General features: G+C 49.6%; 1 protein-coding gene across 1 annotated transcript in view; it reads right to left on the reverse strand.

The window, feature by feature from the left end:
* Positions 1 to 895: 895 nt before the first annotated feature.
* GLRA1 (glycine receptor alpha 1) overlaps positions 896 to 23,834 on the reverse strand; it is an 87,118-nt gene continuing 64,179 nt past the window's right edge. The window contains exons 6-9 of the mRNA XM_014581165.3: positions 18,780 to 18,917; positions 16,293 to 16,507; positions 13,769 to 13,915; positions 896 to 1,311 (exon numbers count right to left, since the gene is read on the reverse strand). Of these exons, the coding sequence (XP_014436651.2) occupies positions 997 to 1,311; positions 13,769 to 13,915; positions 16,293 to 16,507; positions 18,780 to 18,917 (815 nt within the window). The 3' untranslated portion in view covers positions 896 to 996. The remainder of the gene's footprint in view (positions 1,312 to 13,768; positions 13,916 to 16,292; positions 16,508 to 18,779; positions 18,918 to 23,834) is intronic.

Consider the following 23,834-nt stretch of genomic DNA (forward strand, 5'->3'; position numbering starts at 1 on the left):
ACCACATTACTCCCACCCCCCACCCCAGCCTTACCGATATACGTCGATTGCACTTATTTCTCTATTTTCTTCCTCCCTGCCAGGTGTGCAGCATGAGAGTGCATTGCTGCTCTTGTAAAGCTCGACCGAGACACAATTGCTCTTCGTGTTTCCCGATATCCCCCCACTCCCGTTCCAAACAAATAGGGCACAAAAGAGTTGAAACACAAGTGCTGCATTCCTAGTGCCATGGGCCATATCATGCCTCTTGAGATCGGTCCTTTTAGTTTGCCTAAAAGGGCAGTGTTTACGCACGCCTCATGTTTTCAGATTTCTCATTGGCCAGCCTCGGAAAGGGATGGGAACTCCGTTGGCTTGAACGAAGAGACACAACATATTTGCGTTTCAAATCCTTGGCCAATAGGATGACCCACAACCTCTTAAAGTGGCCCCAATCCACCCTGACTTGAATACACAGGGACCAAACCTAGAGAAGCATGAATAACTTTTGTATGTATGGAGGGGGGGGGGGATTTTTTTTTGCGTGCTTGGCTGGACACTGGTATGGCCTTTTTTATAGCAAAAGTCAGATTTAAGCATAATTGCAATCTCTTCTGCACATGGAATCACGAATCATTCCAGTGCCTTTAGAATTTAAGCTGTTAATAGGCTAAAAAAAGTTGTTGTTTTTTTTTTTGCATTATAATTAAGCATGAATATATATTTAATATATTACACTGCTTGGACTGCTGCAGTAGCAATCCGCCCCTTCCTATGCTGTAAAACACCGAGCTCCCTGCAATCCCCCAATTCAAGTTTTGGAAAACTTCCTTCCCCCGCCCCTGGTAATCCTCAGTTTGTATATTTAAAAGTCCCTCCCCCGCCCCCTGTTTATTTTAAAGTAGATATTGCCACATTCTTAAATTCATGCATCGCTGCATTGCTATTGCACATGTGTATCGAGGATCGCTTTCTCCCCTCTCCTCCCGTGTGGCTTTCCTCGCCGCACAGCCCCGCTCACTTATTGTGCACGTCTTCCCTGCGGACAATCTTGTAGATAATCCAGTAGAAAATGTTGAAGATGAGGAAAGCCATGGGGAAGCCGATACGGGAGATCTTGTCGATCTTCTTGGCACGCTGGATGAAGAGCTTGCGCATCTCATCGGGAGACCTGCACTGGACCGGCACCGGGTTGGCCGTGTTGTTGTTGTTGGCTCCTTTGACCGAGAGGCCGTCCTTGGCTTGCAGGCAGGCAGGGCCCATCCCATAGGCAGAGAAGTTGAACCGGCCTTCTCCGGCTTCGTCCTCCTGAAACAGATTGATCATAGGGGTCTACTTAAAATAAGATAGAGACAATGCACCCTTGCTATAAGGCTTTCCATGGGTGGCCTTCTACTCCACTGGTGGACACCACTCCCTTGGTATTGGACAAACCTGTGCCTAACAAGAACAGCCTTATAGAGGGGTGCTAGCTGTATCAAGCGCAGAGGCAAATCAGGGGATCCTATTGCCGTTGGAAAGCGGGATTGACTTCTCTTTCCTTATGGCTAGTCATTGGTTTTGCCATGTGCCTCCCCCCCCTGCCACATCCCCTGTTTTGCTTCTGGCCTCCTCCCCCCCCCCATCCATACCTTCTTTTTCAGCTTGCCCAGAAGGAGCGGGTTCCATGTAACTCGTTTGGTAAAAGCCACTGCATGAGAATTCCTAGGGAGTTACATGGACTTCCTGACAGCGTCAAAGGCCGCCCATGAAAAGAGCTCTGCAGGTGGGGCGGAGTGAGCAAGGACCCATCTTCCCCGTCTTGATCTGGTCACAGAAGCCTCATTGTGGCCCCGATTCCCCCTCTTTCTCAGGAAACACGTCAGCATGGTTTCCTCTCCTCCGCACTGAAGGCAATAGCCACCCTACCTGTTTCTGCCTGCCCTTCAGTAGTGCGCTGATACGTAGTGCTAAGGGACCTGCTCGCTCACGAGTCTGGCTGCACAGTCCAATACCTAAATAATAGGACTGTGTCCTTATGCATCAGTCCTTTGATCTGAGCATCTCGGAGTGCTTTACATGGGAAGGTGCTGGTCCCATTTCACAGACAGAGAAACTGAGGCACAGAGCAGCGCCGTGACTTGCCTAAGGTGATACAGCAAATAGGTTGCTGAGTCAGCATCAGAAATCCAGGCCTCTTGGCTCCTAGTTATGTGTACTAACCACTAAGCCGTACTGCTCATGAAGAGCAATGATGCTCAAAAATCCAGCAGTCCGCCTGCAAGTCCATGCGCATCTCTGATCAAACACAGCCACTCCCTGTGGCGTGTTAGGGGGGTTTCATCTATAAAAGTGCCATGATGTGGCACTAACTCCCCCCTGGCCTTTCTAAAATGGTTTCCCCTTCCTGCCCCATCGGGCCTTCTAAAATTTTTTTTTTGCAGAGTCTTTTATGGATGGCCCCTCACTTAGCATGTAGCTGCAAGGCAGGGGTGAATTATGCTCTCCTAGCAGGGTAACTACAAAGTGGAGCCAAGAGCACGTCAGCAAATCTGAGCAAAAAAAAAAAAAAAAAAAAAGAAACAAAGCCTTGCTCTTGTGTTTCAGACACGCTTAGCATGCGGGGGAGGTGTCCGGCTTACGGACGAGATGTACCGACTCCCTGTCTCTAGCAAGGTTACTTCTGTAGGCCCTCGCCAACATCTCTTCCTCCCTTCCCGGGTGCGTTACTGTATAGGTAGTATCTGACAGTCTCACGCCTCGTTATCACCCATATTTTACAGATGGGAAACTGAGGCACACGGTAGCTTGCCTCGCGCTGGGAATTCACCCGAGGCTAGCACTGTAACCAGTGGCCCATCCTTCCTCTTCTCTATCAGGGCCGTGTTCTCTGCAGCACCCCTTGATACTCAACATCAAGAGGCCTTGATACTCTGCGTCGGAGTGGGGAAGCTTTTTGGGTCGGGGGCCGCTGACCTACGGAGAAATCAGTCGGGGGCCGCACGCAAGCAAGAAGCAAAAAAACCAACCAACCAGCAAACCCTCCCTCAGTGATGAGGCTGCTGACTGAGAAGAACGACTCTCCCCATGTTCCCCTCGTGCAGCCATGAGGACCCAGGCTAGTAGGTTTTGTGGGCTCTAGCCCTGCAGAGGGATGGTGGGGGAGCTGGAGCACCAGCACAGGCTCCTCGATGCTGGGGGGAGCCCCAAGCCTCGGGGGTCGGATCCAGGCAAGCTGGGAGCTGTATCTGGCTCCCCGGGCCTTAGGTTCCCCACCCCTGGTCTATGACATGCCATCCCAATGGCCCCCTCTCGGTCTCCGTACTGCTTTCTGCCATGGTAGTAGATATCTCCCATAGATCCCAAAACTCTTGAACATCCAGCACAGAGAGGAGCTAAGAAACCCCCTCCGTCCACGTTCCCAGGCTGAAGAATGAGATGGAAGAAACTTTCCCAATGCCTGCCCCCTGATGTTGATTCAAAGGAGCCTGCACTTACATTGTTCAGGAGTAGGGGAAGGGTCCTGGAAGAACAGCATAGGGCAGGCACCTAGAATCAGAGAAATATTGGGCTGGAAGGACCCGAGAGGTTGTCTAGTTCAGCCTCTGGCACCAAGGCACGAGCAAGTAATTTAGGCCACCTCTGACAGGTGTTTGTCCCACCTGTTCTTAGAAACCACCAATGATGGGGATTTCACAACCTCCCTTGGAAGCCTGCTCCAGAGCTTAACAACTCTTTAAGCCATTCTTATGCAGCACACTCTTATGCACTCTTAATAGGTAGCAGGTTTAAAACAAACAAAAGAAAGGATTTCTTCATGCAACACACAGTCAACCTGTGGAACTCCTTGCCAGAGGATGTTGTGAAGACCAGGACTTTAACAGGGTTCAAACAAGAACTGGATAAATTCATGGAGAATAGGGTCCATCAATGGCTACAAGCCAAGATGGGCAGGAATGGTGTCCCTAGTCTCTGTTTGTCAGAGGCTGGAAGTGGATGACAGGGGAGGGATCACTTGATGATTCCTTGTTTCTGTTCACTCCCTCTGGGGCATCTGACATTGGCCATTGTCAAAAGACAGAACACTGCACTAGATGAGCCTTTGATCTGACCTAGACTAGCTGTTCTTAAGTTCACATCTTCACTGGCTGTGCTGGAGATAGATCTTCTGGCAGTTGATTTAGCGGGTCTAGTTAAGACCCACTAAATCGAATGCTGAGGGCTCTGTTAGGCGCCAGTACTCCTTGCAGTTGCGAGGAGTAAGGGAAGCCGACGGGAGGGCCTCCCTCTGTGAAGATGGCGCCAAGCTCGGCTTAAGATAAGTCAATTCCAGCTACGTATTTTATCCAGTGTCCCTTGCTGCAGGGTAAACCCTTGGCAGCTGATGCTGAAATCCGTGGATGTGAACAGGCATGCTTGGCAGGGGTCTAAGAATGCAGCCGGGTTTCAGGGCCTCATTTTTTGAGGTTTACGCGGCTTTTCGACAAAGGGGGGGAGGGTTCGCCAGAAAAGCTGCGTCTAAAGTACTTTCACTTTTTAAAGCAGATGTGCAAATATTTTGACTGTTCCCTGTAGTCTAGATAAGCCCTTAGGTTCCAATGGGTCAAACTTCTTCCTCAAGGGACTGAATAAGGATCGACCTTAATGCAAATCAGCTCAGGTACACAGAATGGTCAACCAAATAACGGATCCAACGGTTCTGTTTAAACTCAGCCTTCGATTTCAGTTGGGACGGTTTGCTTGAGCGCTGGGACTTTTGCTTGTGGATACACCACAGGCCAAATTCTCCTTCCACTTAGCCCAGTGTAAATCAAGAGAAGCCACACCGGAGCGGGTAGAGGTACACAACTGTGACGCTGGAGCAAGATCTGAATTGGGTGTTGAGTAAGAATAGCAGGATCTGGCTCCTTTTTATTTGTATTAATACCTAGAGGCCCTCGCTGATATCAAAGTAGCATTGTGCCACGTGCTGTACATGCCCACTGTAGGGTTGCCAGGTGTCCGGTTTTCACCCGGACTGTCCATTATCCGGGTCCCCCATCTGGTAAAAAAACCAGAAAATATCGGACATGTGAAATGTCTGGTATTTCCTGTTTCCCTCAGAAGCCTAGTAGAGTGAGGAACATGGGACCATTTAAAGGCATAGCGCCTTTTTTTTTCTTTTGCTTAACAACTTTGGTCTTCCCTCTTTTTTTTTTCTCAACAGAATTTTTTCCCAGTGGTTTCTTTTTTTGGGGGGGGGGGGGGGGAGGAGAGGATTTTTTCCCAGTGGTTTCTTTTTGGGGGAGGGGAGAGGAGGTGTACGGTATTTTTTGTTAAACCATCTGGCAACCCTAGCCCACTGTGAAATATTCTTTCCTAAGATCAAGCATGCGCTGTGTTTGCTTTGTGACGTTATGATGACACCTTCAAAGAAAGGGATTCCTGTATCCGCGAGGTGCCTCTAGTGGCCCCCATCTGTCCCTCCATGAGGTGCAGGGAGAGATGGCGAGAGGAAGTGAAGAGCAGAATCAGCATGATATGCAAAGCAGAAACATGAGGAAGGAATGAACCTGGGAGACAGGGAGCTGCGTAAGCCTGCCTGAGGCAGAACTCTTGCACGGATAATCCTTTGTGAAACAGAGTCCCCACTATCTGCAGAGCCCTTTAAAATCTCCGTCTGCCACCCCACTCGGGCTTTGCCATGCCTGCGTAGCACTGGTCTTTGTTAGAGAAAAGGAAATTAATAGTTCCTACAATTATTATTTCTACCATTTTAGTACCAAAAGAAAATCCAATTTGTGTACTAGGCAGATTTTGATTACGGGGACACAGGGAAGCGTGCTTTATCAGCCAGTAAGTGGATTCTGGTATTTGAATCTACGTGGGATACGAGGCAGCAGCAAGTGGCGTTAGCAGAAACAGGAATGACTGACTCTGACATTGGGGGGCCACTTTTAACCTCTCCATCACCTAGCGCCTCTGACTTCTCAGAGCTTCGCTGAGTGTTCTCTTCTGCAGCAGACGGGCAACTCATTCCTACTGTCACCAGCAGGTGTCAGGGAACCAAAGCAAGAAGCCAGGGCTGCCCATTGGCACGTCTTGGGATGGGCTAGAAGTGCAGGTGAGCAATGGGTGTGTAGGCCTCTCCCTACATCATGAAGTGGAAAGCTCAATACACTATGGAATACGTACACACACACACACACACACACACACACACTATTCACTACAAATTTAACATCCTTTTTCTCTCTCTCACACACACACACACACACACTTCACTACAAATTTAACACCCTTACACACACGCACAATTCACTACAAATTTAACAGTCTTTTTCTCACACACACACACACACACACACACACACACACACACAATTCACTACAAATTTAACATCCTTTTTCACACACACACACACACACTTCACTACAAATTTAACATCCTTTTTCACACACACACACACACACACACACACACACTTCACTACAAATTTAACATCCTTTTTCTCACACACACACACACACACACACACAATTCACTACAAATTTAACATCCTTTTTCTCACACACACACACACACACACTTCACTACAAATTTAACATCCTTTTTCACACACACACACACACACACACACACACACACAATTCACTACAAATTTAACATCCTTTTTCTCACACACACACACACACACTTCACTACAAATTTAACACCCTCTTTCTCTCTCTCTCACTCACACACACACACACACACACACTATGCACTACAAATTTAACACCCCTTTCTCACGTACACTAACTATTCACTTCAAATTTAACACCCTTGTTCTCTCACACACACACTATTCACTACAAATTTAACACCCTTTTTTACACACACACACACGCACACAAACACTAACTATTCACTAAAAATTTAACACCCTTTTTTTCTCTATGTATCTTTCATAGGCCAGTCTTGGTTGTGAATTTATTCTTTAGGCATGAGGGCCTTATCTCTCAGTCCAACTCAACCAATCGCGCCTTTTGAACGCACTAAAATGACTTTAACTGAGTGAGAATGGCAACAGGGAGAATAGATCCCACCCAGGGACCAAGGGGCATTAGTCATCTCTGTTTCCAGCCCAGCTTCAAAGGCAAAGGAGCTGCTCCGTGAGGCCGGAATATCTAGAGACCTTGACGAGACAGGAACCACGCATGGTCATCACCGTGTTTAAAGCTGCGCACACTGTAGTGCGTATTTATCGAAGGGGGCTTGCACGATCGGTCTATGGCAGTGGCCCCAACATTTTCAGGCTCATGCTGCACCCGCCTTCCCCCCTCCCCTGGTTTTCCCCTTCAGAGCCAGGGCTGGGAGTGGGAGCAGAGATAAGGGGGCTGCAACTGGGAGTGGGTCTGGGGCCGGGAATGGAATCGCAGACAGGGCCTCTGGTGAGGATGGGGTTGAAGCTGAGGGCAGTGCTGGGACCAGGGCCGGGTACAGAGTGGCTTTTGGACCGCCGACAGGGACCCAAGGGCTCCGGGCAGTGTTGCCGTAAGCGGGGTGCTTGTGCAGCCACTCAGGAGAGATTCACATGCCACCCAGCTGATCAGCAGAGTGCCCCCAGATGGGTTTTTTTTGTTTCTACTGGTGGTGCACATTCACACATGCCTGGGTGCACATAAAATTTATTCCACACATGGATGGAAAAAACTCTCACATGGATGGAAAAGATTAGAGGAAACATTGGCTCAGGGCAGGACTGGAGCAGAGCTGGGAACAGACTGGGGCTGGGTAGCTCTCCCTTCTCTTCTCCTATGGGGATTTACCTGGGGCCTGCTGGATTCGTTGCCTAAATGTTCCCCCCGTCCTCCCAATGTGGGGAACTCTGACCAATGGGGTGTTTGAGTTGTTGCCTTTGGCTGGCTGCTGCTCATTATTTGTAGCGTGATATTGTTTCTGCTCCCTGGTTGACCATTAAAAAAAAACCAGTATCAGAAATAGCAAATAATGAATAAGAAACATTGTGAATTCCCAGATGAAGAATCAATTGTCACCTGCAGTCCTGAGCAAAGGATACTATGGATCCATGGAGGAGAGCCGTGGCAGTCTGTTAATTCACAATTCTATCTGTCGCTTTGTTTTCTCTGGATTTGACCAGTGCTAGTGTGTGCATCCTCTCTCTCTCTCTCTCTCTCTCTCTCACGCACTGAATTTCACAAAGAGCCTCCCTCTGTAAATTGTGAAATTGCACATGGAACCTGTCCTTTGTACATTGATTAAGCCAACTTCTCTGCCTGCTGGTGGTCGTGCTTTACACCTGCCATCGCTTATGCGGTTGGAAACATGCCTCTATCCAGTCTGCACAGGTTCTTGGGGGAGTGCAGTGCTCGACAACCTGATTGGCATGCCAAGATGTTTTTTGCAGGTTCATAACAATGGACGAGGCATTTTTCATGACTGAATGTCCAAACTGAAAACTTGGGCCATTTATTCATTATGGCTATGTCTAGACTGGCATGATTTTCCGCAAATGCTTTTAACAGAAAAGTTTTCTGTTGAAAGCATTTTTGGAAAAGAGCGTCTAGATTGGCACAGACACTTTTACGAGAAAGCACTTTTTACGGAAAAACGTCCCTGGCCAATCTAGACGTGCTTTTCCGCAAAAAAGCCCCAATCGCTATTTTCGCGATCAGGGCTTTTTTGTGCAAAACAAATCTCAGCTGTCTACACTGGCCCTTTTGCGCAAAAGTTTTGCGCAAAAGGGACTTTTGCCCGAACGGGAGCAGCATAGTATTTCCTCAAGAACACTGACTTCCTACTGTAAGAAATCAGTGTTCTTGCGGAAATTCAAGCGGCCAGTGTAGACAGCTGGCAAGTTTTTCCGGAAAAGTGGCTGATTTTCCGGAAAAACTGGCCAGTCTAGACACAGCCTACATGTATATTTTATCTGACCCATTATGAGGTCAATTGTACCTTTTGGTTCCCGCACCAGGATTCTGACGTGTAAGGTATAAGGGAGGTAAAAACCTTCAAGCAGCTTTACGGGACAAATTGAGCCTCTCACACTTGTGAGTGCATGTACATGTTATGAATTTAGGGCTGCAAACAAAATCTGGAAAGAATTTTTTTTATGGGCAAGTGCCGGTGTAGATGGGGAAGTCTAGCCAAGTTTCCTCTGCGGCTAAGTAAAATGAAAATCAAAATGAGTAGAATATGGCCTGTGTATCTAGATTCACCTATGTTAATGCATCACTGAAGCACCGCGGAGCATGTTGTCACATTGTGATGGGCGTAAGGAGATAGAGGGGAGGCCAGGAGGTAGCAAATTTTGACAGGTACAGCCGTAGTGGGCTGGAGTCCCCATTGGCCAATCTGATTGCTCCTTCAGTGTTGCCTGTTTTAACATGTTATTTCCTTCAGTCTGATGTCTCAGTGTTTAGAACAGGGAGATCAGAACATTTCAAGGCACCGGGATACAGCAATCATGTTCTCCAGCCTCTTCTGTACAATGTGATTTGAATGTAGGACACCCTGGTGATTTGTGGAATCGCTGTTAGTGGTTCTGTGTATTTGCAGAGGTCTCCTACCCCAGCCTGGAAGGGGAAGGCAGCAGCTGGGAGCCATGAGGCTCCCGGTGCCTGTGGTGAATTCCCCATTCCTGCCTGGAATTGCAGTGAATTCCCCATGGCAAGTTCTTGTGGCTCCCAGCCACCACGGTGAATTCTGGAGCCACCAGGGTTTATGAATTTTGCCATTTGCAATGGATGTGGGAACGCATCCACCACGAATGGTGAGGATGTCATGAGCATGCAATCCTCGCTTACTGGGAGTGTTTTTTTTTTTTATCATTTGTGCCAATTAAAGTTGCTGGGAGATTATGCAGGGGATTGCAAGAGCAGCCTGGTCTTGGGTTGACTATCCCTGGCAAACGGATCTTTTACAATGATCTCACTAGAGTTTTTATTAGAAGTTTGTCAACCATACAAACAGATCCCGCTCCCTCCGAACCAAAAGGTGCTAGTTGTGTCTAAATGACATGTCCAGATTGTGCACAAAGCTAGGGGGTGCGTTGCGGGTGGTTTCCATGGCTCTTGTCTTTGAGCATTTATTCGCTAGTCTTCCTCCAGAGATCTGAAAGCGCCCTGCAAAAGCGGGCAAGTATTATCACCCATTTTGCAGATGGGGAAACTGAAGGACAGGGAGGGAAGTGGCTTGTCTGGATGTTACTGAGCTGTGAACAAAACTCTGGTTTCCTGAAATCTTGTCTACTAGCGCAGCAATGGGCAACTAGGGGAATCTGACACCCCTGTGCCTGGGCTACGGTAAACAAACCGTCTTGCGGGCAACCTGACGGGCTGCATGTGGCCTGCAGGCTGCCAGCCACGGCCCTAATTCGCGCTGCCTCTTGAAACGGACAATCTCTCTGGCCTGTGTGGAACCCTTGTGCCTCTTGCAGCCTGGTTTCTCGCGGTTTGATCGTCGCCTTTTCTAGAGTTCGGGGATGGTTCTTTGTAACAAACCAACTCGCTTTGCTCTGAGCCAGTGATTTTTCGGTATGGTGCTGAAAATCTGCTGCTGCTTAGTTGAGGACCTTGGTTAATTAAGGTTGCAGTGTGGCTGTAGCCATCGTGGTCCCAGAGCCCGAGAGAGACAAAAGAAGTGAGATCCTAGCTTTTAGTAGACCGAGGACAAACGACGCAGAGCCACAACTGAAGCCGAGCTCTGCGGTGCTCAAAAGTTTGCCCCCACGCCTGACTTCGTGGCACCCATTACATTCATGTCACCGGTCTGGGGAGCCCCCGACGGAAATGCACATGGCTCAGTGTCACTGGCTGGTCCCTACATTCGTGTCTGTGTCTTTTAAATGTGGTTACAGTTCTTGAGAGAGTGACATGGCCGCTCATCTAATAGCCCATCTCCCTCTGCTGTAAGGGACAGGCCAGCTGGCGAGGGGGTGTAAGATAACCTCCAGAGAAGTGCTTGGGAGAGGAGCGGTTTAGCCAAGTGCTAAATATTCCCGTGTAGACATAGCAAGCCCCCTGGGTAGAAAGCAGGGCGCCCCTGAGCTGGACTGGCACCGCAGTCTGAAGCAGCCATCAGCCCCACTAGCAAGCCAGGCTGATAAGGCAGAAAACAAATTGATCCCATGCCTTAGGGCAGGGGTGGGGAACCTCAGGCTTTGGGCACTAGGGAGCCTGTGCTGATGCTCCTACCAGCCACCGGCAAGGCTGGAGCACACAAAATCTACTAGCCTGGCCCCCCTAGGCTCTGGGGTGTGAGGGGAATGTGGGGAGGGTCTTCCTCCTTAGTCAGGGGCTTCTCATTTGTGTGCAGCCCCCAACTTCAGATCAGATCTCTGGTCCCCGCTCTTTCCGCTTTGCACAGTGGGAATGTCCTGGGGGCAGGTGGGAATTCCCTTTTTAGAGGGGAATCCCGGGGTGATGTCAGCGCCACATAGCCAGCGGCCCTATGCCCTGCCCCGAGCTGTCCCGTGAGTGCAGAGGATGCTGCCTCTGCAGATCTTGGGTAGGCTGAATGGCCTCTAGGGAGCTTGTCTCAGGCAAAACAAACCACAGCAGCCCCGAGCGAAAGCAGCCTCCAGCACAGGGGAGATGGAAAGCGGTGGAAAGGCAGCTTTGCCTTGCTCCTGCCTAGCAGCTGTGCAAAATCCCAACTGTTCTAGACTAGGAATTCCTGTCTGTGAAATGTAACAGCTGTACTGCAGTTATACACCCATAGCAAGCCACTAGCCACCCACCCTGAGAGCAGAAACATCTGCCCTGCCCCGAATGTTCCTGTTGCAAACGGAAGGGGAACGCTGTTGTGCTAACTGCGAGGGGTGATGCAGGGAACGGGGAGGTAGGTAAAGTTCCCTGATTTATTTCCTGCATAAGATGCGGCAACAAGAGCAGAACGGCCCCTGTTCACTTCTCATGCACTTGCAAAGTTCATTGCCATGAAATACTACAAGTTACACGAATGCGTGGGTCCGGGCAGGGAGTGGTGCTAGCCTGGTGGACACTGTTTGCTTATTAGTGACCATAGCGAGTCAACCAACCCATTATTAGAGTCCATACTGTTCCATCAGTGGAACTTCTGTTCCCAACACTGAGGGTATGTCTACACTACCCCGCTAGTTCGAACTAGCGGGGTAATGTATGCATACCGCACTTGCTAATGAAGCCCAGGATTTGAATTTCCCGGGCTTCATTAGCATAAAGCCAGCTCCGCCATTTTTAAAAGCCAGCTAGTGCGAACCCCGTGCCGCGCGGCTACACGCAGCACGGGCTAGATAGTTCGAACTACGTAGGCGTACAGATAGATCGGAATAACTACGTAGTTCGAACTATCTAGCCCGTGCCGCGTGTAGCCGCGCGGCACGGGGTTCGCACTAGTCGGCTTTTAAAAATGGCGGAGCCGGCTTTATGCTAATGAAGCCCAGGAAATTCAAATCCCAGGCTTCATTAGCAAGTTCGGTATGCATACATTACCCCGCTAGTTCGAACTAGCGGGGTAGTGTAGACATACCCTGACTGAGTTGATTGAGTCAGAGGTGAGATCTAGTTTGGTTTTTGACTCTCCTATTTGCACACCTGCAATCAAGGATCGCCTCCAGAAATAATTACTCACGCCCTCTCTAGGTCCTTATCGCCTGCTCTTGAGTTGCTCTCAAGAATGACCAGGCCATGGAGGAGATGACTTTAATCTGCTTATGGAGCTCAACTTCTCTTGTAGTTATTCACCTCCAGGGCCAGCCTGAAATAACTATTTATATTGTTCTGCCTCGACTTGTATTTACTCTTAGGGTGTAACTGCTGTTATTCTGAAATAACAATGCGAGCGGCAATGCAGCAATTCCGTTATTTCGAAATAACGGGCGGCTCATTCCGACTTCTGTAGACCTCATTCCACGAGGAATAACGCCTCTTCCAAAATAGCTATTTCAAAATAGCTGTAGTGTGGATGCTCCATGGGTGCTATTTCGAAATAGCTTCTCCCCAGAGCCATTCAGACTAATTACTCCCCAATGCTTCCTGGGGCGCTCAATTGAGGTAATGCGTCCACATTAGGGGAGCCGGCCTCAGACTCATTTTGAGGCTTCCCTGCAGTGTAGACGAAATAAGCTATTTCAGAGTATTTCTTCGGGAATAGCTTATTTCGAAATAAGTGTGCAGTGTGGACGTACCCTTCTAGTTCTCTGCCTAGTGACCTCTGTGGTGTCGCGTCTCTGCTGTGGGCACACTGCAAAAGGGTCCAAACCTACCCGTGTGCAGGGTGCAGATTTCTACCCCACACATGCATGCTCCGGTTGATTTCAGTCCTGGGGAACGTGCATAGAGCTTGGCTAGGGCCATTATAAGGTGTTATTAAAAGAGGATTTTAGAGGGGCATATCACAGTAAATGCGAGCAGCAGATGCTTCTGGATGTAGCGGTATTTGGCAAGGTGGCAGGTACAAAAACGTGTCACTTACCTCCAGGTTAGGCTCAGCTGCCTCACTCCGTTATGCCTTTCCAGGATAGACCCTCCCCCCACCCTCCCAAGCATTGGAAACAAGCAGTCCCGGTGGGGAGAATTGTAGATTTTGGCCATCCATCCATGAACAGGCATCATAAAAAGTAGGAGTTGGTCCCCGCAGGGAGGAAGCCGAATATGGGAGGAGAAACCAGAAGCAGCTGAGGTGTCCATGTGTTCTGATACTTGCCCCTCCGTGCCGTCTCAAGGCACGTAAAGGACTTCACGGAGCCCCACTTGCTAGCTCCAGCTGGCCACGTGGGTGACCCACTGGGGTTCTAGGGGGGTGGAGACGTGGGTCTGGCTGTGCTCTGCATGGCTGGTGTTTTACCTTGTGGTGCCTCCTCCGCCTTCTGAATCTGAGCAGCTCCTTGTGCTGCCGGGACACGAAGTTGACAGCGGCATACTCCAGAAGCGCTGAGAACACGAAGAGCAAACACACCGCCATCCAGATGTCTATGGCCTTAACGTAGGACACCTGTGGGGCAGAAAGGGCGACGGTGAGACCTTGCTCCTGCGCTTGCCTTCCTTCTCGCTGTTCCCCCGCAGTCTGGGGAAAGTGAGGAGGAAACAAACGAGGCATTCCTGATGTGCTCAGCAAGAGCTCTGAGACATTCAATCCCATCTTACCGAGGGACGGGATATGGTCCTCAGCCTGGATGTTAATCCTTGTTCTCCTTGAAAAGCAACCCTGCATGAGACGTTCTCCAGCACAGAGAAGGGACGGGTTTTACGGGGGAAAGACCGCACGTACAGAATAGGACACGTTCTCTATGTCCACGGAACGTAGGATAAGGAGGAATGGGTGGGATCACCAGTAAGGGAGATTCAGGTGAGCTACCCGGAAAACCTTTCTAACGATTCGGTGCGTTAGAGTCTGGAATAGGGTTCCAGGGGAGGCCAGGAAATTCCATCACTGGCAGTTCTTAAGGACAGGTTGGACAAAACCCTGTCAGGGGTGGTCTAAGTGTACTTGGTCCTGCCTCTGCACGGGGGGGCAGAACGGATGACCTCTGAGGTACCTTCCAGTCCTACATTTCTGCAATTCTGTGACTGTATCTTATGGGCCGACTGAGTATTAATATTGACTGTCCAGGTCAGGCCTGCCAGCGGGGAGGAGAGGCAGGGAAGGGGGCAGTTGCCCTGGGCCTGGCAATTCTAAAAGGCCTGCGGCGCCCGGTTTCTGCTACTACTGTTGTAGTGGTGGTGGCGCCCGGAGCCGCAGGCTCTTTAAATCACCGCTGGAGCACCACACCACGCGCTCTGGGCCGCTCTGAGGGCGGGGGGAGGGACATGCGTTGTGCTCCCGTTGGCATTAAGCGCTGGGGGGAGGGGCTGGTGTGATGTGTTTTCTGCCCCAGCCCTGCCTCTTCCACTGAGGCTCCGCCCCTTCCAGGAGCATGGAGCCAGACTGCCCCCCATGTTGTCCAGGGGCCCCGCACGGCTGCTGGCTCCCTTGTAGGAGATACAGTGATTCTATGAACTACTATAGGGTGAAGCTCTCTAGTCCGGCACCCTCAGGACCTGACCGGTGCCGAAGCAGAGAATTTGCTGAACCATGGGAGGTCAATATTGTCTAGCAGCATTATCAACATGGCCCCAGCCTACTGGGCTTTTAGAGAACATTTAAGGTGCGTCTAGACTACAGAGTTTTTTTGAAAAAAGTGGCCTTTTTTCAAAAAAACCAAAAAAACCCATCACCTTCCTCTGGACTGCCGTTGCGTTCTTTCAAAATTAAATTGAAAGAACACAGCGGCTTTTTCCATATTGGTAAACCTACTTTTACAAGGAAGAACGCCTTTTTTCAAAAGAGCTCTTTCGAAAAAAGGCATTCTTGAATGCAAACAGGGCTTTTTCGAAAGAGAGCGAGATTGCCTGGGGTTTTTCAAAAGCCTTTTGGCTGTCTAGATGATCTCTTTCAAAAGAGGCTTGTAGTCTAGACGTACCCTTAGGGATAAATTAGCATTAAATTATAGCACAAAACACTGAGGGTGTGTCTAGACTACATGCCTCCGTCGACGGAGGCATGTAGATTAGCCAGATCGGCAGAGGGAAATGAAGCCGCGATTAAAATAATCGCGGCTTCATTTAAATTTAAATGGCTGCCCCGCTCTGCCGATCAGCTGTTTGTCGGCAGATCGGGGCAGTCTGGACGCGACGTGCCGACAAAGAAGCCTTTCTTGATCGGCACAGGTAAACCTGGTTTCACGAGGCATACCTGTGCCGATCAAGAAAGGCTTCTTTGTCGGCGCGTCGCGTCCAGACTGCCCTGATCTGCCGACAAACAGCTGATCGGCAGAGCGGGGCAGCCATTTAAATTTAAATGAAGCCGCGATTATTTTAATCGCGGCTTCATTTCCCTCTGCCGATCTGGCTAATCTACATGCCTCCGTCGACGGAGGCATGTAGTTTAGATGTACCCTGAGAGCCAGGACTGCGGGCTGTAAACAAACTTTATGGGACCATGGGAAACTTGGTCACACCCATAGAAGTGGGCATCCGGCTCACTAAAATCATGCCAGACCACAGATATTGTCGGACCAGAGAGTGCCGGAGCAGAGAGGTTCAACTTGTATAACAGGCATGCTAAGAATGGATAGGCATGTGGAGCATGACCGGAGAGCCCTGCTCTCTCGCTTCCAATGCTGCCCTCTCGGGGATGGTTACTGCTAGTGAAACTTAGGGCAGCTCAGCTTATGTTGAAGCCAGGGCTGGCCCGTGGCTGCCCACTGAACTGGGAGCCTCCTAAGGTAGGGAGTTTGTGGGCTGGAATTCTGGACACGGTTGAAGCTCTGTCCCTGTCTGATACACGGGCGCGAAGGAATTTCTCCCAAGCAACCGGGGGCGCTCCGTACCTTGGGCAATGACGCTCGGGAGCCAGAGCTCTGGGTGGTCATAGTGAGCACCGTGGTGATGCCCAGGCCGACCCGGGCGGGCGCAGCGTCCATGTTGATCCAGAAGGAGATCCAAGAGAGGATGACGATCAGAAGGCTGGGGATGTACATCTGGATCAGGTAGTAGCCCATCTGTCGCTCCAGGTGGAAACGCGCTTCTATGCAGGTGAACTTGCCTGAGAATGACGGGGGTTAAAGTAGACGGTTACTGGCAGGGGCGTGAGCATCTCCTGGCATCCAGCCTCCATGAACAATGGCTGCCGGCAGCTCCCACTCTCTGGCTCAGAGTTGGTCAGTCGGGGGAACGGGATAGGGCAGCGTTTCTTAAACTGTGTTCTGTGGCACACCGGTGTGCCGCGAGGTGTGCCGCGGAGATATGGTGACCATATGTCCCTTTTTTTCCGGGACAGTCCCGGATTTAAAGACACCCAGTGCTAATGCAGGGCAGCAGCAATTCCCCGCCTCCACCCAGCACATAAGCAGCTCCCTTGGTGCTTTGTGTGGGCAGCCAGGGCTGCTGCCGGTGGCGCGTAGTGTCCAGAGCTCCGTGCTCCCATGCAGCACACGCCACTGTCCGGCAAGCCCCTTCTCACCATGTGGCCCGTCCCACTGTGGAACCGCCTCCGCCGTGCGCTGCCAGCCCGGCCTCCTCCATCCACAGCCAGCCACCACTGCTCCCGAAGAGGGAGGGGCGCTGGTTGGAGCCAGTGAGCCGCTCCTGGGAGCTGCCACCAGAGTCCCAGCAGAGATTGCGCAGAGCCCGGTTAGAGCACTTCAGAGTGGGGAACGTTCGGGGTCTGCTGGTGCGCTCTGAGCACGGCCCTTCCTCCCCCCGCCCCTTCTGATGATGCTGGGGGAGCGGCAGTGCACGGACCCACTCACTCTGCCATGCTCCGCAAGCCAGATCTGGGAGGGGGGGGGCTTCCCGCCCTCCCTGCCCCGTGCTCCTCCTAATGGGAGCCAAAGCTGGGACTGGAATGCAGCACTATCATTAGCACCATGGGCGGCCCAGCTCCAAGCCCAGCAAGTGGTCTTGCCTTGGAAGCAGCTGGGGCCAGGGCTGTGGGGATTTCTGGGGCCCGACCACAGACTCCAGCCCTGCAAACTGGAAGGCAAAAGCTGAGGGAGGGGCTCAGAGAGAACTAGGGGGAAGGAGGGTGGGCATGAGGAAGGCAGGGATGGAGCAAGTCGTGTGAGGGCACGGAGAGGCATGAGAGGAACTGGAGCAGAAGGTGGTGAGGGGATGGGCATCAGGGAGAAAGAGGGCAGGGGCAGTGAGGGAAGGAGGAAGCACCAGGAGGATGCAGGGGTAAGGGAAGGTGCAGATGCCAGGGGATTTTGGGGGTGAAGCAGAAGGGCAGACACCTGCAGGGGAGGGACCAGCACCAGAGGAGAGAGGGTTCGGTGGGGGCCAAACTCATCCCCTATGGGTAGGAGGATGGTGGGAAAGGTTCTTCGAGGGGGTTACTTTTACTTCTGGTCACGTGTCCATCTTGACCCGGAGAGTCAGGGGCATAGTAAACAGAGGTCAGGGGGTGTAGGTAATGTGTCCCTAATTTTGGTTCAGAAAATATGGTCACCATATGCGAAGAGAACAGAGTTCAAATGGCCGTCCTTAAAAGGGGCAAGCTTCCTTTTTTTTTTCCCGCTCATCAAAAATCCTTAGTGTTCCCCATTAAAAAATAATTGGTTGGTGTTCCTCAGTCTTAAAACGTTTAAGAAACACTGGGACGGGATGGCTGAGTATCGCTGGTGCGCAGGGGGGCTGACAGAACGACAGGCCTCTCTGCAAGCTGGGGGAGCCTCAGATGGAAGAGGCAGGGCTGGGGACTAGTCTCCCCATCCCAGCCCTTCAGTGCAGCTCAGGCCTCTGGCAATGCTCCTGGAAGGGGCGGGGCCTCGGATGGAAGGGGCGGGGCCTCAGATGGAAGAGGCGGGGCTGGGGACTAGCCTCCCCGTTCCAGCCCTTCAGTGCAGCCCAGGCCTCTGGCAATGCTCCTGGAAGGGGGCGGGGCCTCGGATGGAAGGGGCGGGGCCTCGGATGGAAGGGGGCGGGGCTGGAGGCTAACCTCTCCATGCCAGGCCTTTTTTCTCAACTAAGTGGAAGCGTGCTAGAGGAGCCGTCTGGTAGCTCCCCATCGGGGTCTAGAATACACAGCATGGAACGGAGCTTGGGGAAAGGGCCCACATTAAACACCCCAGCAGATGCAGAGACCTCTGACGGGCACAGAGGTACACAGGGGATGGTCGTTTTGGGTGCCTTCGCTTCTTCCTGGCAATACATTTGTGTGAAGAGAACCTCGCTCTCCGGCGTCCAGTTGTTGGATAATGCCATGCGCACGCCACAGACGGTGTGTGGCAAACACACAGGGCCAAATCCCCACTGCAAGGAGACGGAAGGCAAAGGGCCCGAGGCTGGGAGACGGGCGCGTATGCCCTGTCACTGACCTGTGTTGTAATGCTTGGTGCAATAGCGCAAATCTTTTTCTTCCTTCAGGATAAACTGAGGCAAGGTTAGCCCGTCAGCCACCTGCACAGCTCCTTTCTCTTGCCATTCAAATATCAGGTCGTTCATTGTGTAGCCAACTGTGGAGAACATGGAACAAATAGGCCACGTGAGCCAGAAAGCAAAGGGAAGGACGCCCCCTGGGGTGATGTTACGGAGAAAGGAGAGGAGGCAGGAAGTTGGCCTGACTCTTCCATGCTGGGGGGGTTTGTGGCTCTCCATTGGACTGCACAGCAAGTTTTCTGCGGCATACCCGGTGCTGAAAACTTCTATCAATGGTACGGGGGCATGGGCCGTGATGGTTAGAGAGTTGCACTTTATCGGTCCCAGTGGATTGCGGTACAATACAGCAGATTTTCTGCTGACTTGGGCTATTCTTTTACCCTTTTAGCTGGGCTTAGCTTTCCAGCCCCAGCCTCTTCCTCTGCATTAAGTTAATCCTGGGATGTAAAATCCTGTTTAATCAGTCAAGCGGTGAAACGTTACGTTTACACAGTTAACCGCTTAAACGGCAGGGGCTGGAGCAGCCCTTTTCCCCGGGGCCGCCAGTTAATCGGTGACATCCCTACGTTAATGATGGGTGTTCTTTCCTTTTAATTAAGGAAGCACATAGGGGACCCCACTTGCAGCTTGGAGAACCGTCAAAGCAAGAGGCCAATGCAAATGCAGATAACCTAGAGCGCCCCCTGTAGGAAAACAGTAACGCCTCGCTTAATCATCCCAGGTAACATTGTGTCGTTCTTGGGTTGCTGGCCCCAGAGAACATATTCTAACATTGTGCAATGTTCCTTTATAAGGTTGCTTGGCCCGCCCAGCACTCCAGCCAGGGAGCGGAGTTGGGGTACCAGGGCTTACCCCATTCTGCCCATCTGGCATTCCAGACGAGGAACGGGCAAGCCCCTGAACCTACTCCCAAAGCAGGACGAGTCCCTATGTCCCGACCCCACTACGCCCAGGCCTTGACGAAGCTTCACAATGATCATGGGTGAGCACAGTGGTCAGTTGTTTGCTTAAAGTTATTTAAAACGTATACTGTCCCTGTGTATGTTGCAGAAACTACGAGGACTCCTGTGGCACCTTACAGTCTTGCAGATTTATTTGGGCATCAGCTTTCATAGATAAAATCCACTTTGTCAGTTGCCTCTGGCAAAGCGCTTTTTACCACAAGTTCATGCCCAAATAAATCTGTTCATCTTTAAAGGTACCGCAGGACTCCTCATTGTTTCTGTAGATACAGACCAACCCAGCGACCCATCTGAGACGGGTATATACTGTCTTTTGTCTGGCAAAAGAATTCTCCCATTTACATGAATCTTATGGGGAAATGGATCTGCTTAACATCACTTCACTTAAAGTTGGATTTTTCAGCGCCATAGCTCCAATGTTAAGGGGGAAGCGACTGTACAGTTACTGTGTGAACCTGGCCCCAGCTAAGAGATGTCAGGTAGTTCCAAGAGAAACCAAGAGCTGCTCCCTGAGGGTATGTCTAGCCCACACCTCTCTGTTGACAGAGAGATGTAGATTAGGCACATTGAAATTGCAAATGAAGCAGGGATTTAAATATCCCACGCTTCATTAGCATAAACGTGGCCACTGCTTTTATTCGACACAGAGCTTTTAAAAAAAAAAAAAAAAAAAAAAAAAGGCAGTCTATCATAGAATCATAGAATACTAGGACTGGAAGGGATCTCGAGAGGTCATCAAGTCCAGTTCCCTGCCCTCATGGCAGGACCAAATACTCTATAGACATTTATCTAACCTACTCTTAAATATCTCCAGAGATGGGGATTCCACAACCTCTCTGGGCAATTTATTCCAGTGTTTGACTACCCTGACAGGTAGGAACTTTTTCCTAATGTCCAACCTAAACCTCCCTTGCTGCAGTTTAAGCCCATTGCTTCTTGTTCTATCCTCAGAGGCCAAGATGAACAAGTTTTCTTCCTCCTCCTTATGACCCTTTTAGATACCTGAAAACGGCTATCATGTCCCCCTTCAGTCTTCTCTTTTCTAAATTAAACAAACCTAATTCCTTCAGCCTTCCCTCATAGGCCATGCTCTCTAGATCTTTAATCATTCTTGTTGCTTTTCTCTGCACCCTCTCCAATTTTTCTGCATCTTTCTTGAAATGTGGTGCCCAGAACTGGACACAATACTCCAGTTGAGGCCTAACCAGCACAGAGTAGAGCGGAAGAATGACTTCTCCTGTCTTGCTCACAACACACCTGTTAATACATCCCAGAATCATGTTTGCTTTTTTTGCAACAGCATCACATTGCTGACTCATATTCAGCTTGTGGTCCACTATAACCCCTAGATCCCTTTCTGCCGTACTCCTTCCCAGACTGTTGCTTCCCGTTCTGTATGTGTGAAACTGATTGTTCCTTCCTAAGTGGAGCACTTTGCATTTGTCTTTATTAAACTTCATCCTATTTATCTCTGACCATTTCTCCAATTTGTCCAGATCATTTTGAATTATGACCCTATCCTCCAGATTAGTCGCAACCCCTCCCAGCTTGGTATCATCTGCAAACTTAATAAGCGTACTTTCTATACCAATATCTAAATCGTTGATGAAGATATTGAACAGAGCCAGTCCCAAAACAGACCCCTGCAGAACCCCACTTGTTATGCCTTTCCAGCAGGATTGTGAACCATTAATAACTTCTCTCTGAGTACAGTTATCCAATCAGTTATACACCCACCTTATAGTAGCCCCATCTAAGTTGTATTTACCTAGTTTATTGATAAGAATATCATGCGAGACCGTATCAAATGCCTTACTAAAGTCTAGGTATACCACATCCACCACTTCTCCCTTATCCACAAGACTCGTTATCCTATTAAAAAAAGCTATCAGATTGGTTTGACATGATTTGTTCTTTACAAATCCATGCTGGCTGTTCCCTATCACCTTGCCACTTTCCAAGGCTGTGTCTAGACTGGCCAGTTTTTCCGGAAAATCAGCCGCTTTTCTGGAAAAACTTGCCAGCTGTCTACACTGGCCGCTTGAATTTCCACAAAAGCACTGACTTCCTACTGTAAGAAATCAGTGCTTTTTGTGGAAATCCTATGCTGCTCCGTTCGGGCAAAAGTCCCTTTTGTGCAAAACTTTTGCACAAAAGGGCCAGTGTAGACAGCTGAGATTTGTCTGCTGCAAAAAAGCTCTGATCGCGAAAATGGCGATCGGGGCTTTTTTGCGGAAAAGCGCGTCTAGATTGGCCAGGGATGTTTTTCCGCAAAAAGTGCTTTTGTGGAAAAGCGTCCATGCCAATTTAGACGCTCTGTTCCGAAAATGTTTTTAACGGAAAACTTTTCCGTTAAAAGCATTTGCGGAAAATCATGCCAGTCTAGACGTAGCCCAAGTGTTTACAGATGATTTCCTTAATTACTTGCTCCATTATCTTTCCTGGCACGGAAGTTAAACTAACTGGTCTGTAGTTTCCTGGGTTGTTCTTATTTCCCTTTTTATAGATGGGCACTATATTTGCCCTTTTCCAGTCCTTGGGAATCTCTCCTGTCTCCCATGATATTCCAAAGATGATAGCTAGAGGCTCAGATACCTCCTCTATCAGCTCCTTGAGTATTCAGGGCCTGATGCAATGCATCCTAGGTGACTTGCAGGCATCTAACTTTTCTAGGTGATTTTTGACTTGTTCTTTTTTTATTTTACCTTCTAAAATTACCCCCTTTCCACTAGCTTTCACTATGTTAGGCATTCCTACAGACTTCTCGGTGAAGACTGAAACAAAGAAGTCATTGAGCCTCTCTGCCATTTCCAAGTTTCCTGTTACTGTTGCTCCCTCCTCACTGACCAGTGGGCCTACCCTCTCCTTGGTCTTCCTCTTACTTCTAATGTATTTATAAAATGTTTTCTTGTTTCCCTTTATTCCCATAGCTAGTTTGAGCTCATTCTGTGCCTTTGCCTTTCTAATCTTGCCCCTGCATTCCTGTGCTGTTTGCCTATATTCATCCTTTGTAATTTGTCCAACTTTCCATTTTTTATATGACTCCTTTTTAATTTTTAGATCATTCAAGATCTCCTGGTTAAGCCAAGGCGGTCTTTTGCCATATTTTCTATCTTTCTGACACATCGGAATAGCTTGCTTTTGAGCCCTTAACAATGTTGCTTTGAAAAACTGCCAACTCTCCTCAGTTGTTTTTCCTCTCAGTCTCAATTCCCATGGGACCTGACCTATCAGCTCTCTGAGCTTACCAAAATCCGCCTTCCTGAAATCCATTGTCTCTATTTTGCTGTTCTTCCTTCTACCTTTCCTTAGAATTGTGAACTCTATGATTTCATGATCACTTTCACCCAACCTGCCTTCCACTTTCAAATTCTCAACCTGTTCCTCCCTATTTGTTAGGATCAAATCTAGAACAGCTTTCTCCCTGGTAGGTTTTTCAACCTTCTAAAATAAAAAGTTGTCTCCAATGCAGTCCAAGAACTTATTGGATAGTCTGTGCCCCGCAGTGTTATTTTCCCAACATTTATCTGGATAGTTGAAGTCCCCCATCACCACCAAATCTTGGGCTTTGGATGATTTTGTTAGTTGTTTAAAAAAAGCCTCATCCACTTCTTCCACCTGGTTAGGTGGCCTGTAGTAGATTCCTAGCATGACATCACCTTTGTTTTTAATCCCTTTTAGCCTAACCCAGAGACTCTCAACACTTCCGTCTGCTATGCCCACCTCCACCTCGCTCTAAGGCTATGTCTAGACTGCAGGCTTCTTTCGAAAGAGGCTCTTTCGAAAGCATCTTTCGAAAGAGCCTCTTTCGAAAGATCGCGTCTAGACTGCAGGCGGATCTTTCGAAAGAGCAATCCGCTTTTTCGAAAGAGAGCACCCAGCGAGTCTGGATGCTCTCTTTCGAGGAAGCCCTATTTACATTAAGAACGCCTTCTTTCGAAAGAGGAACTTTCGAAAGAAGGCGTTCTTCCTCGTGAAATGAGGTTTACCGCCATCGAAAGAAAAGCCGCGTTCTTTCGAAATAATTTCGAA

This window comes from Pelodiscus sinensis, chromosome 17 (assembly GCF_049634645.1).
Source record: "Pelodiscus sinensis isolate JC-2024 chromosome 17, ASM4963464v1, whole genome shotgun sequence".
NCBI classification, from domain to species: domain Eukaryota; kingdom Metazoa; phylum Chordata; order Testudines; family Trionychidae; genus Pelodiscus; species Pelodiscus sinensis.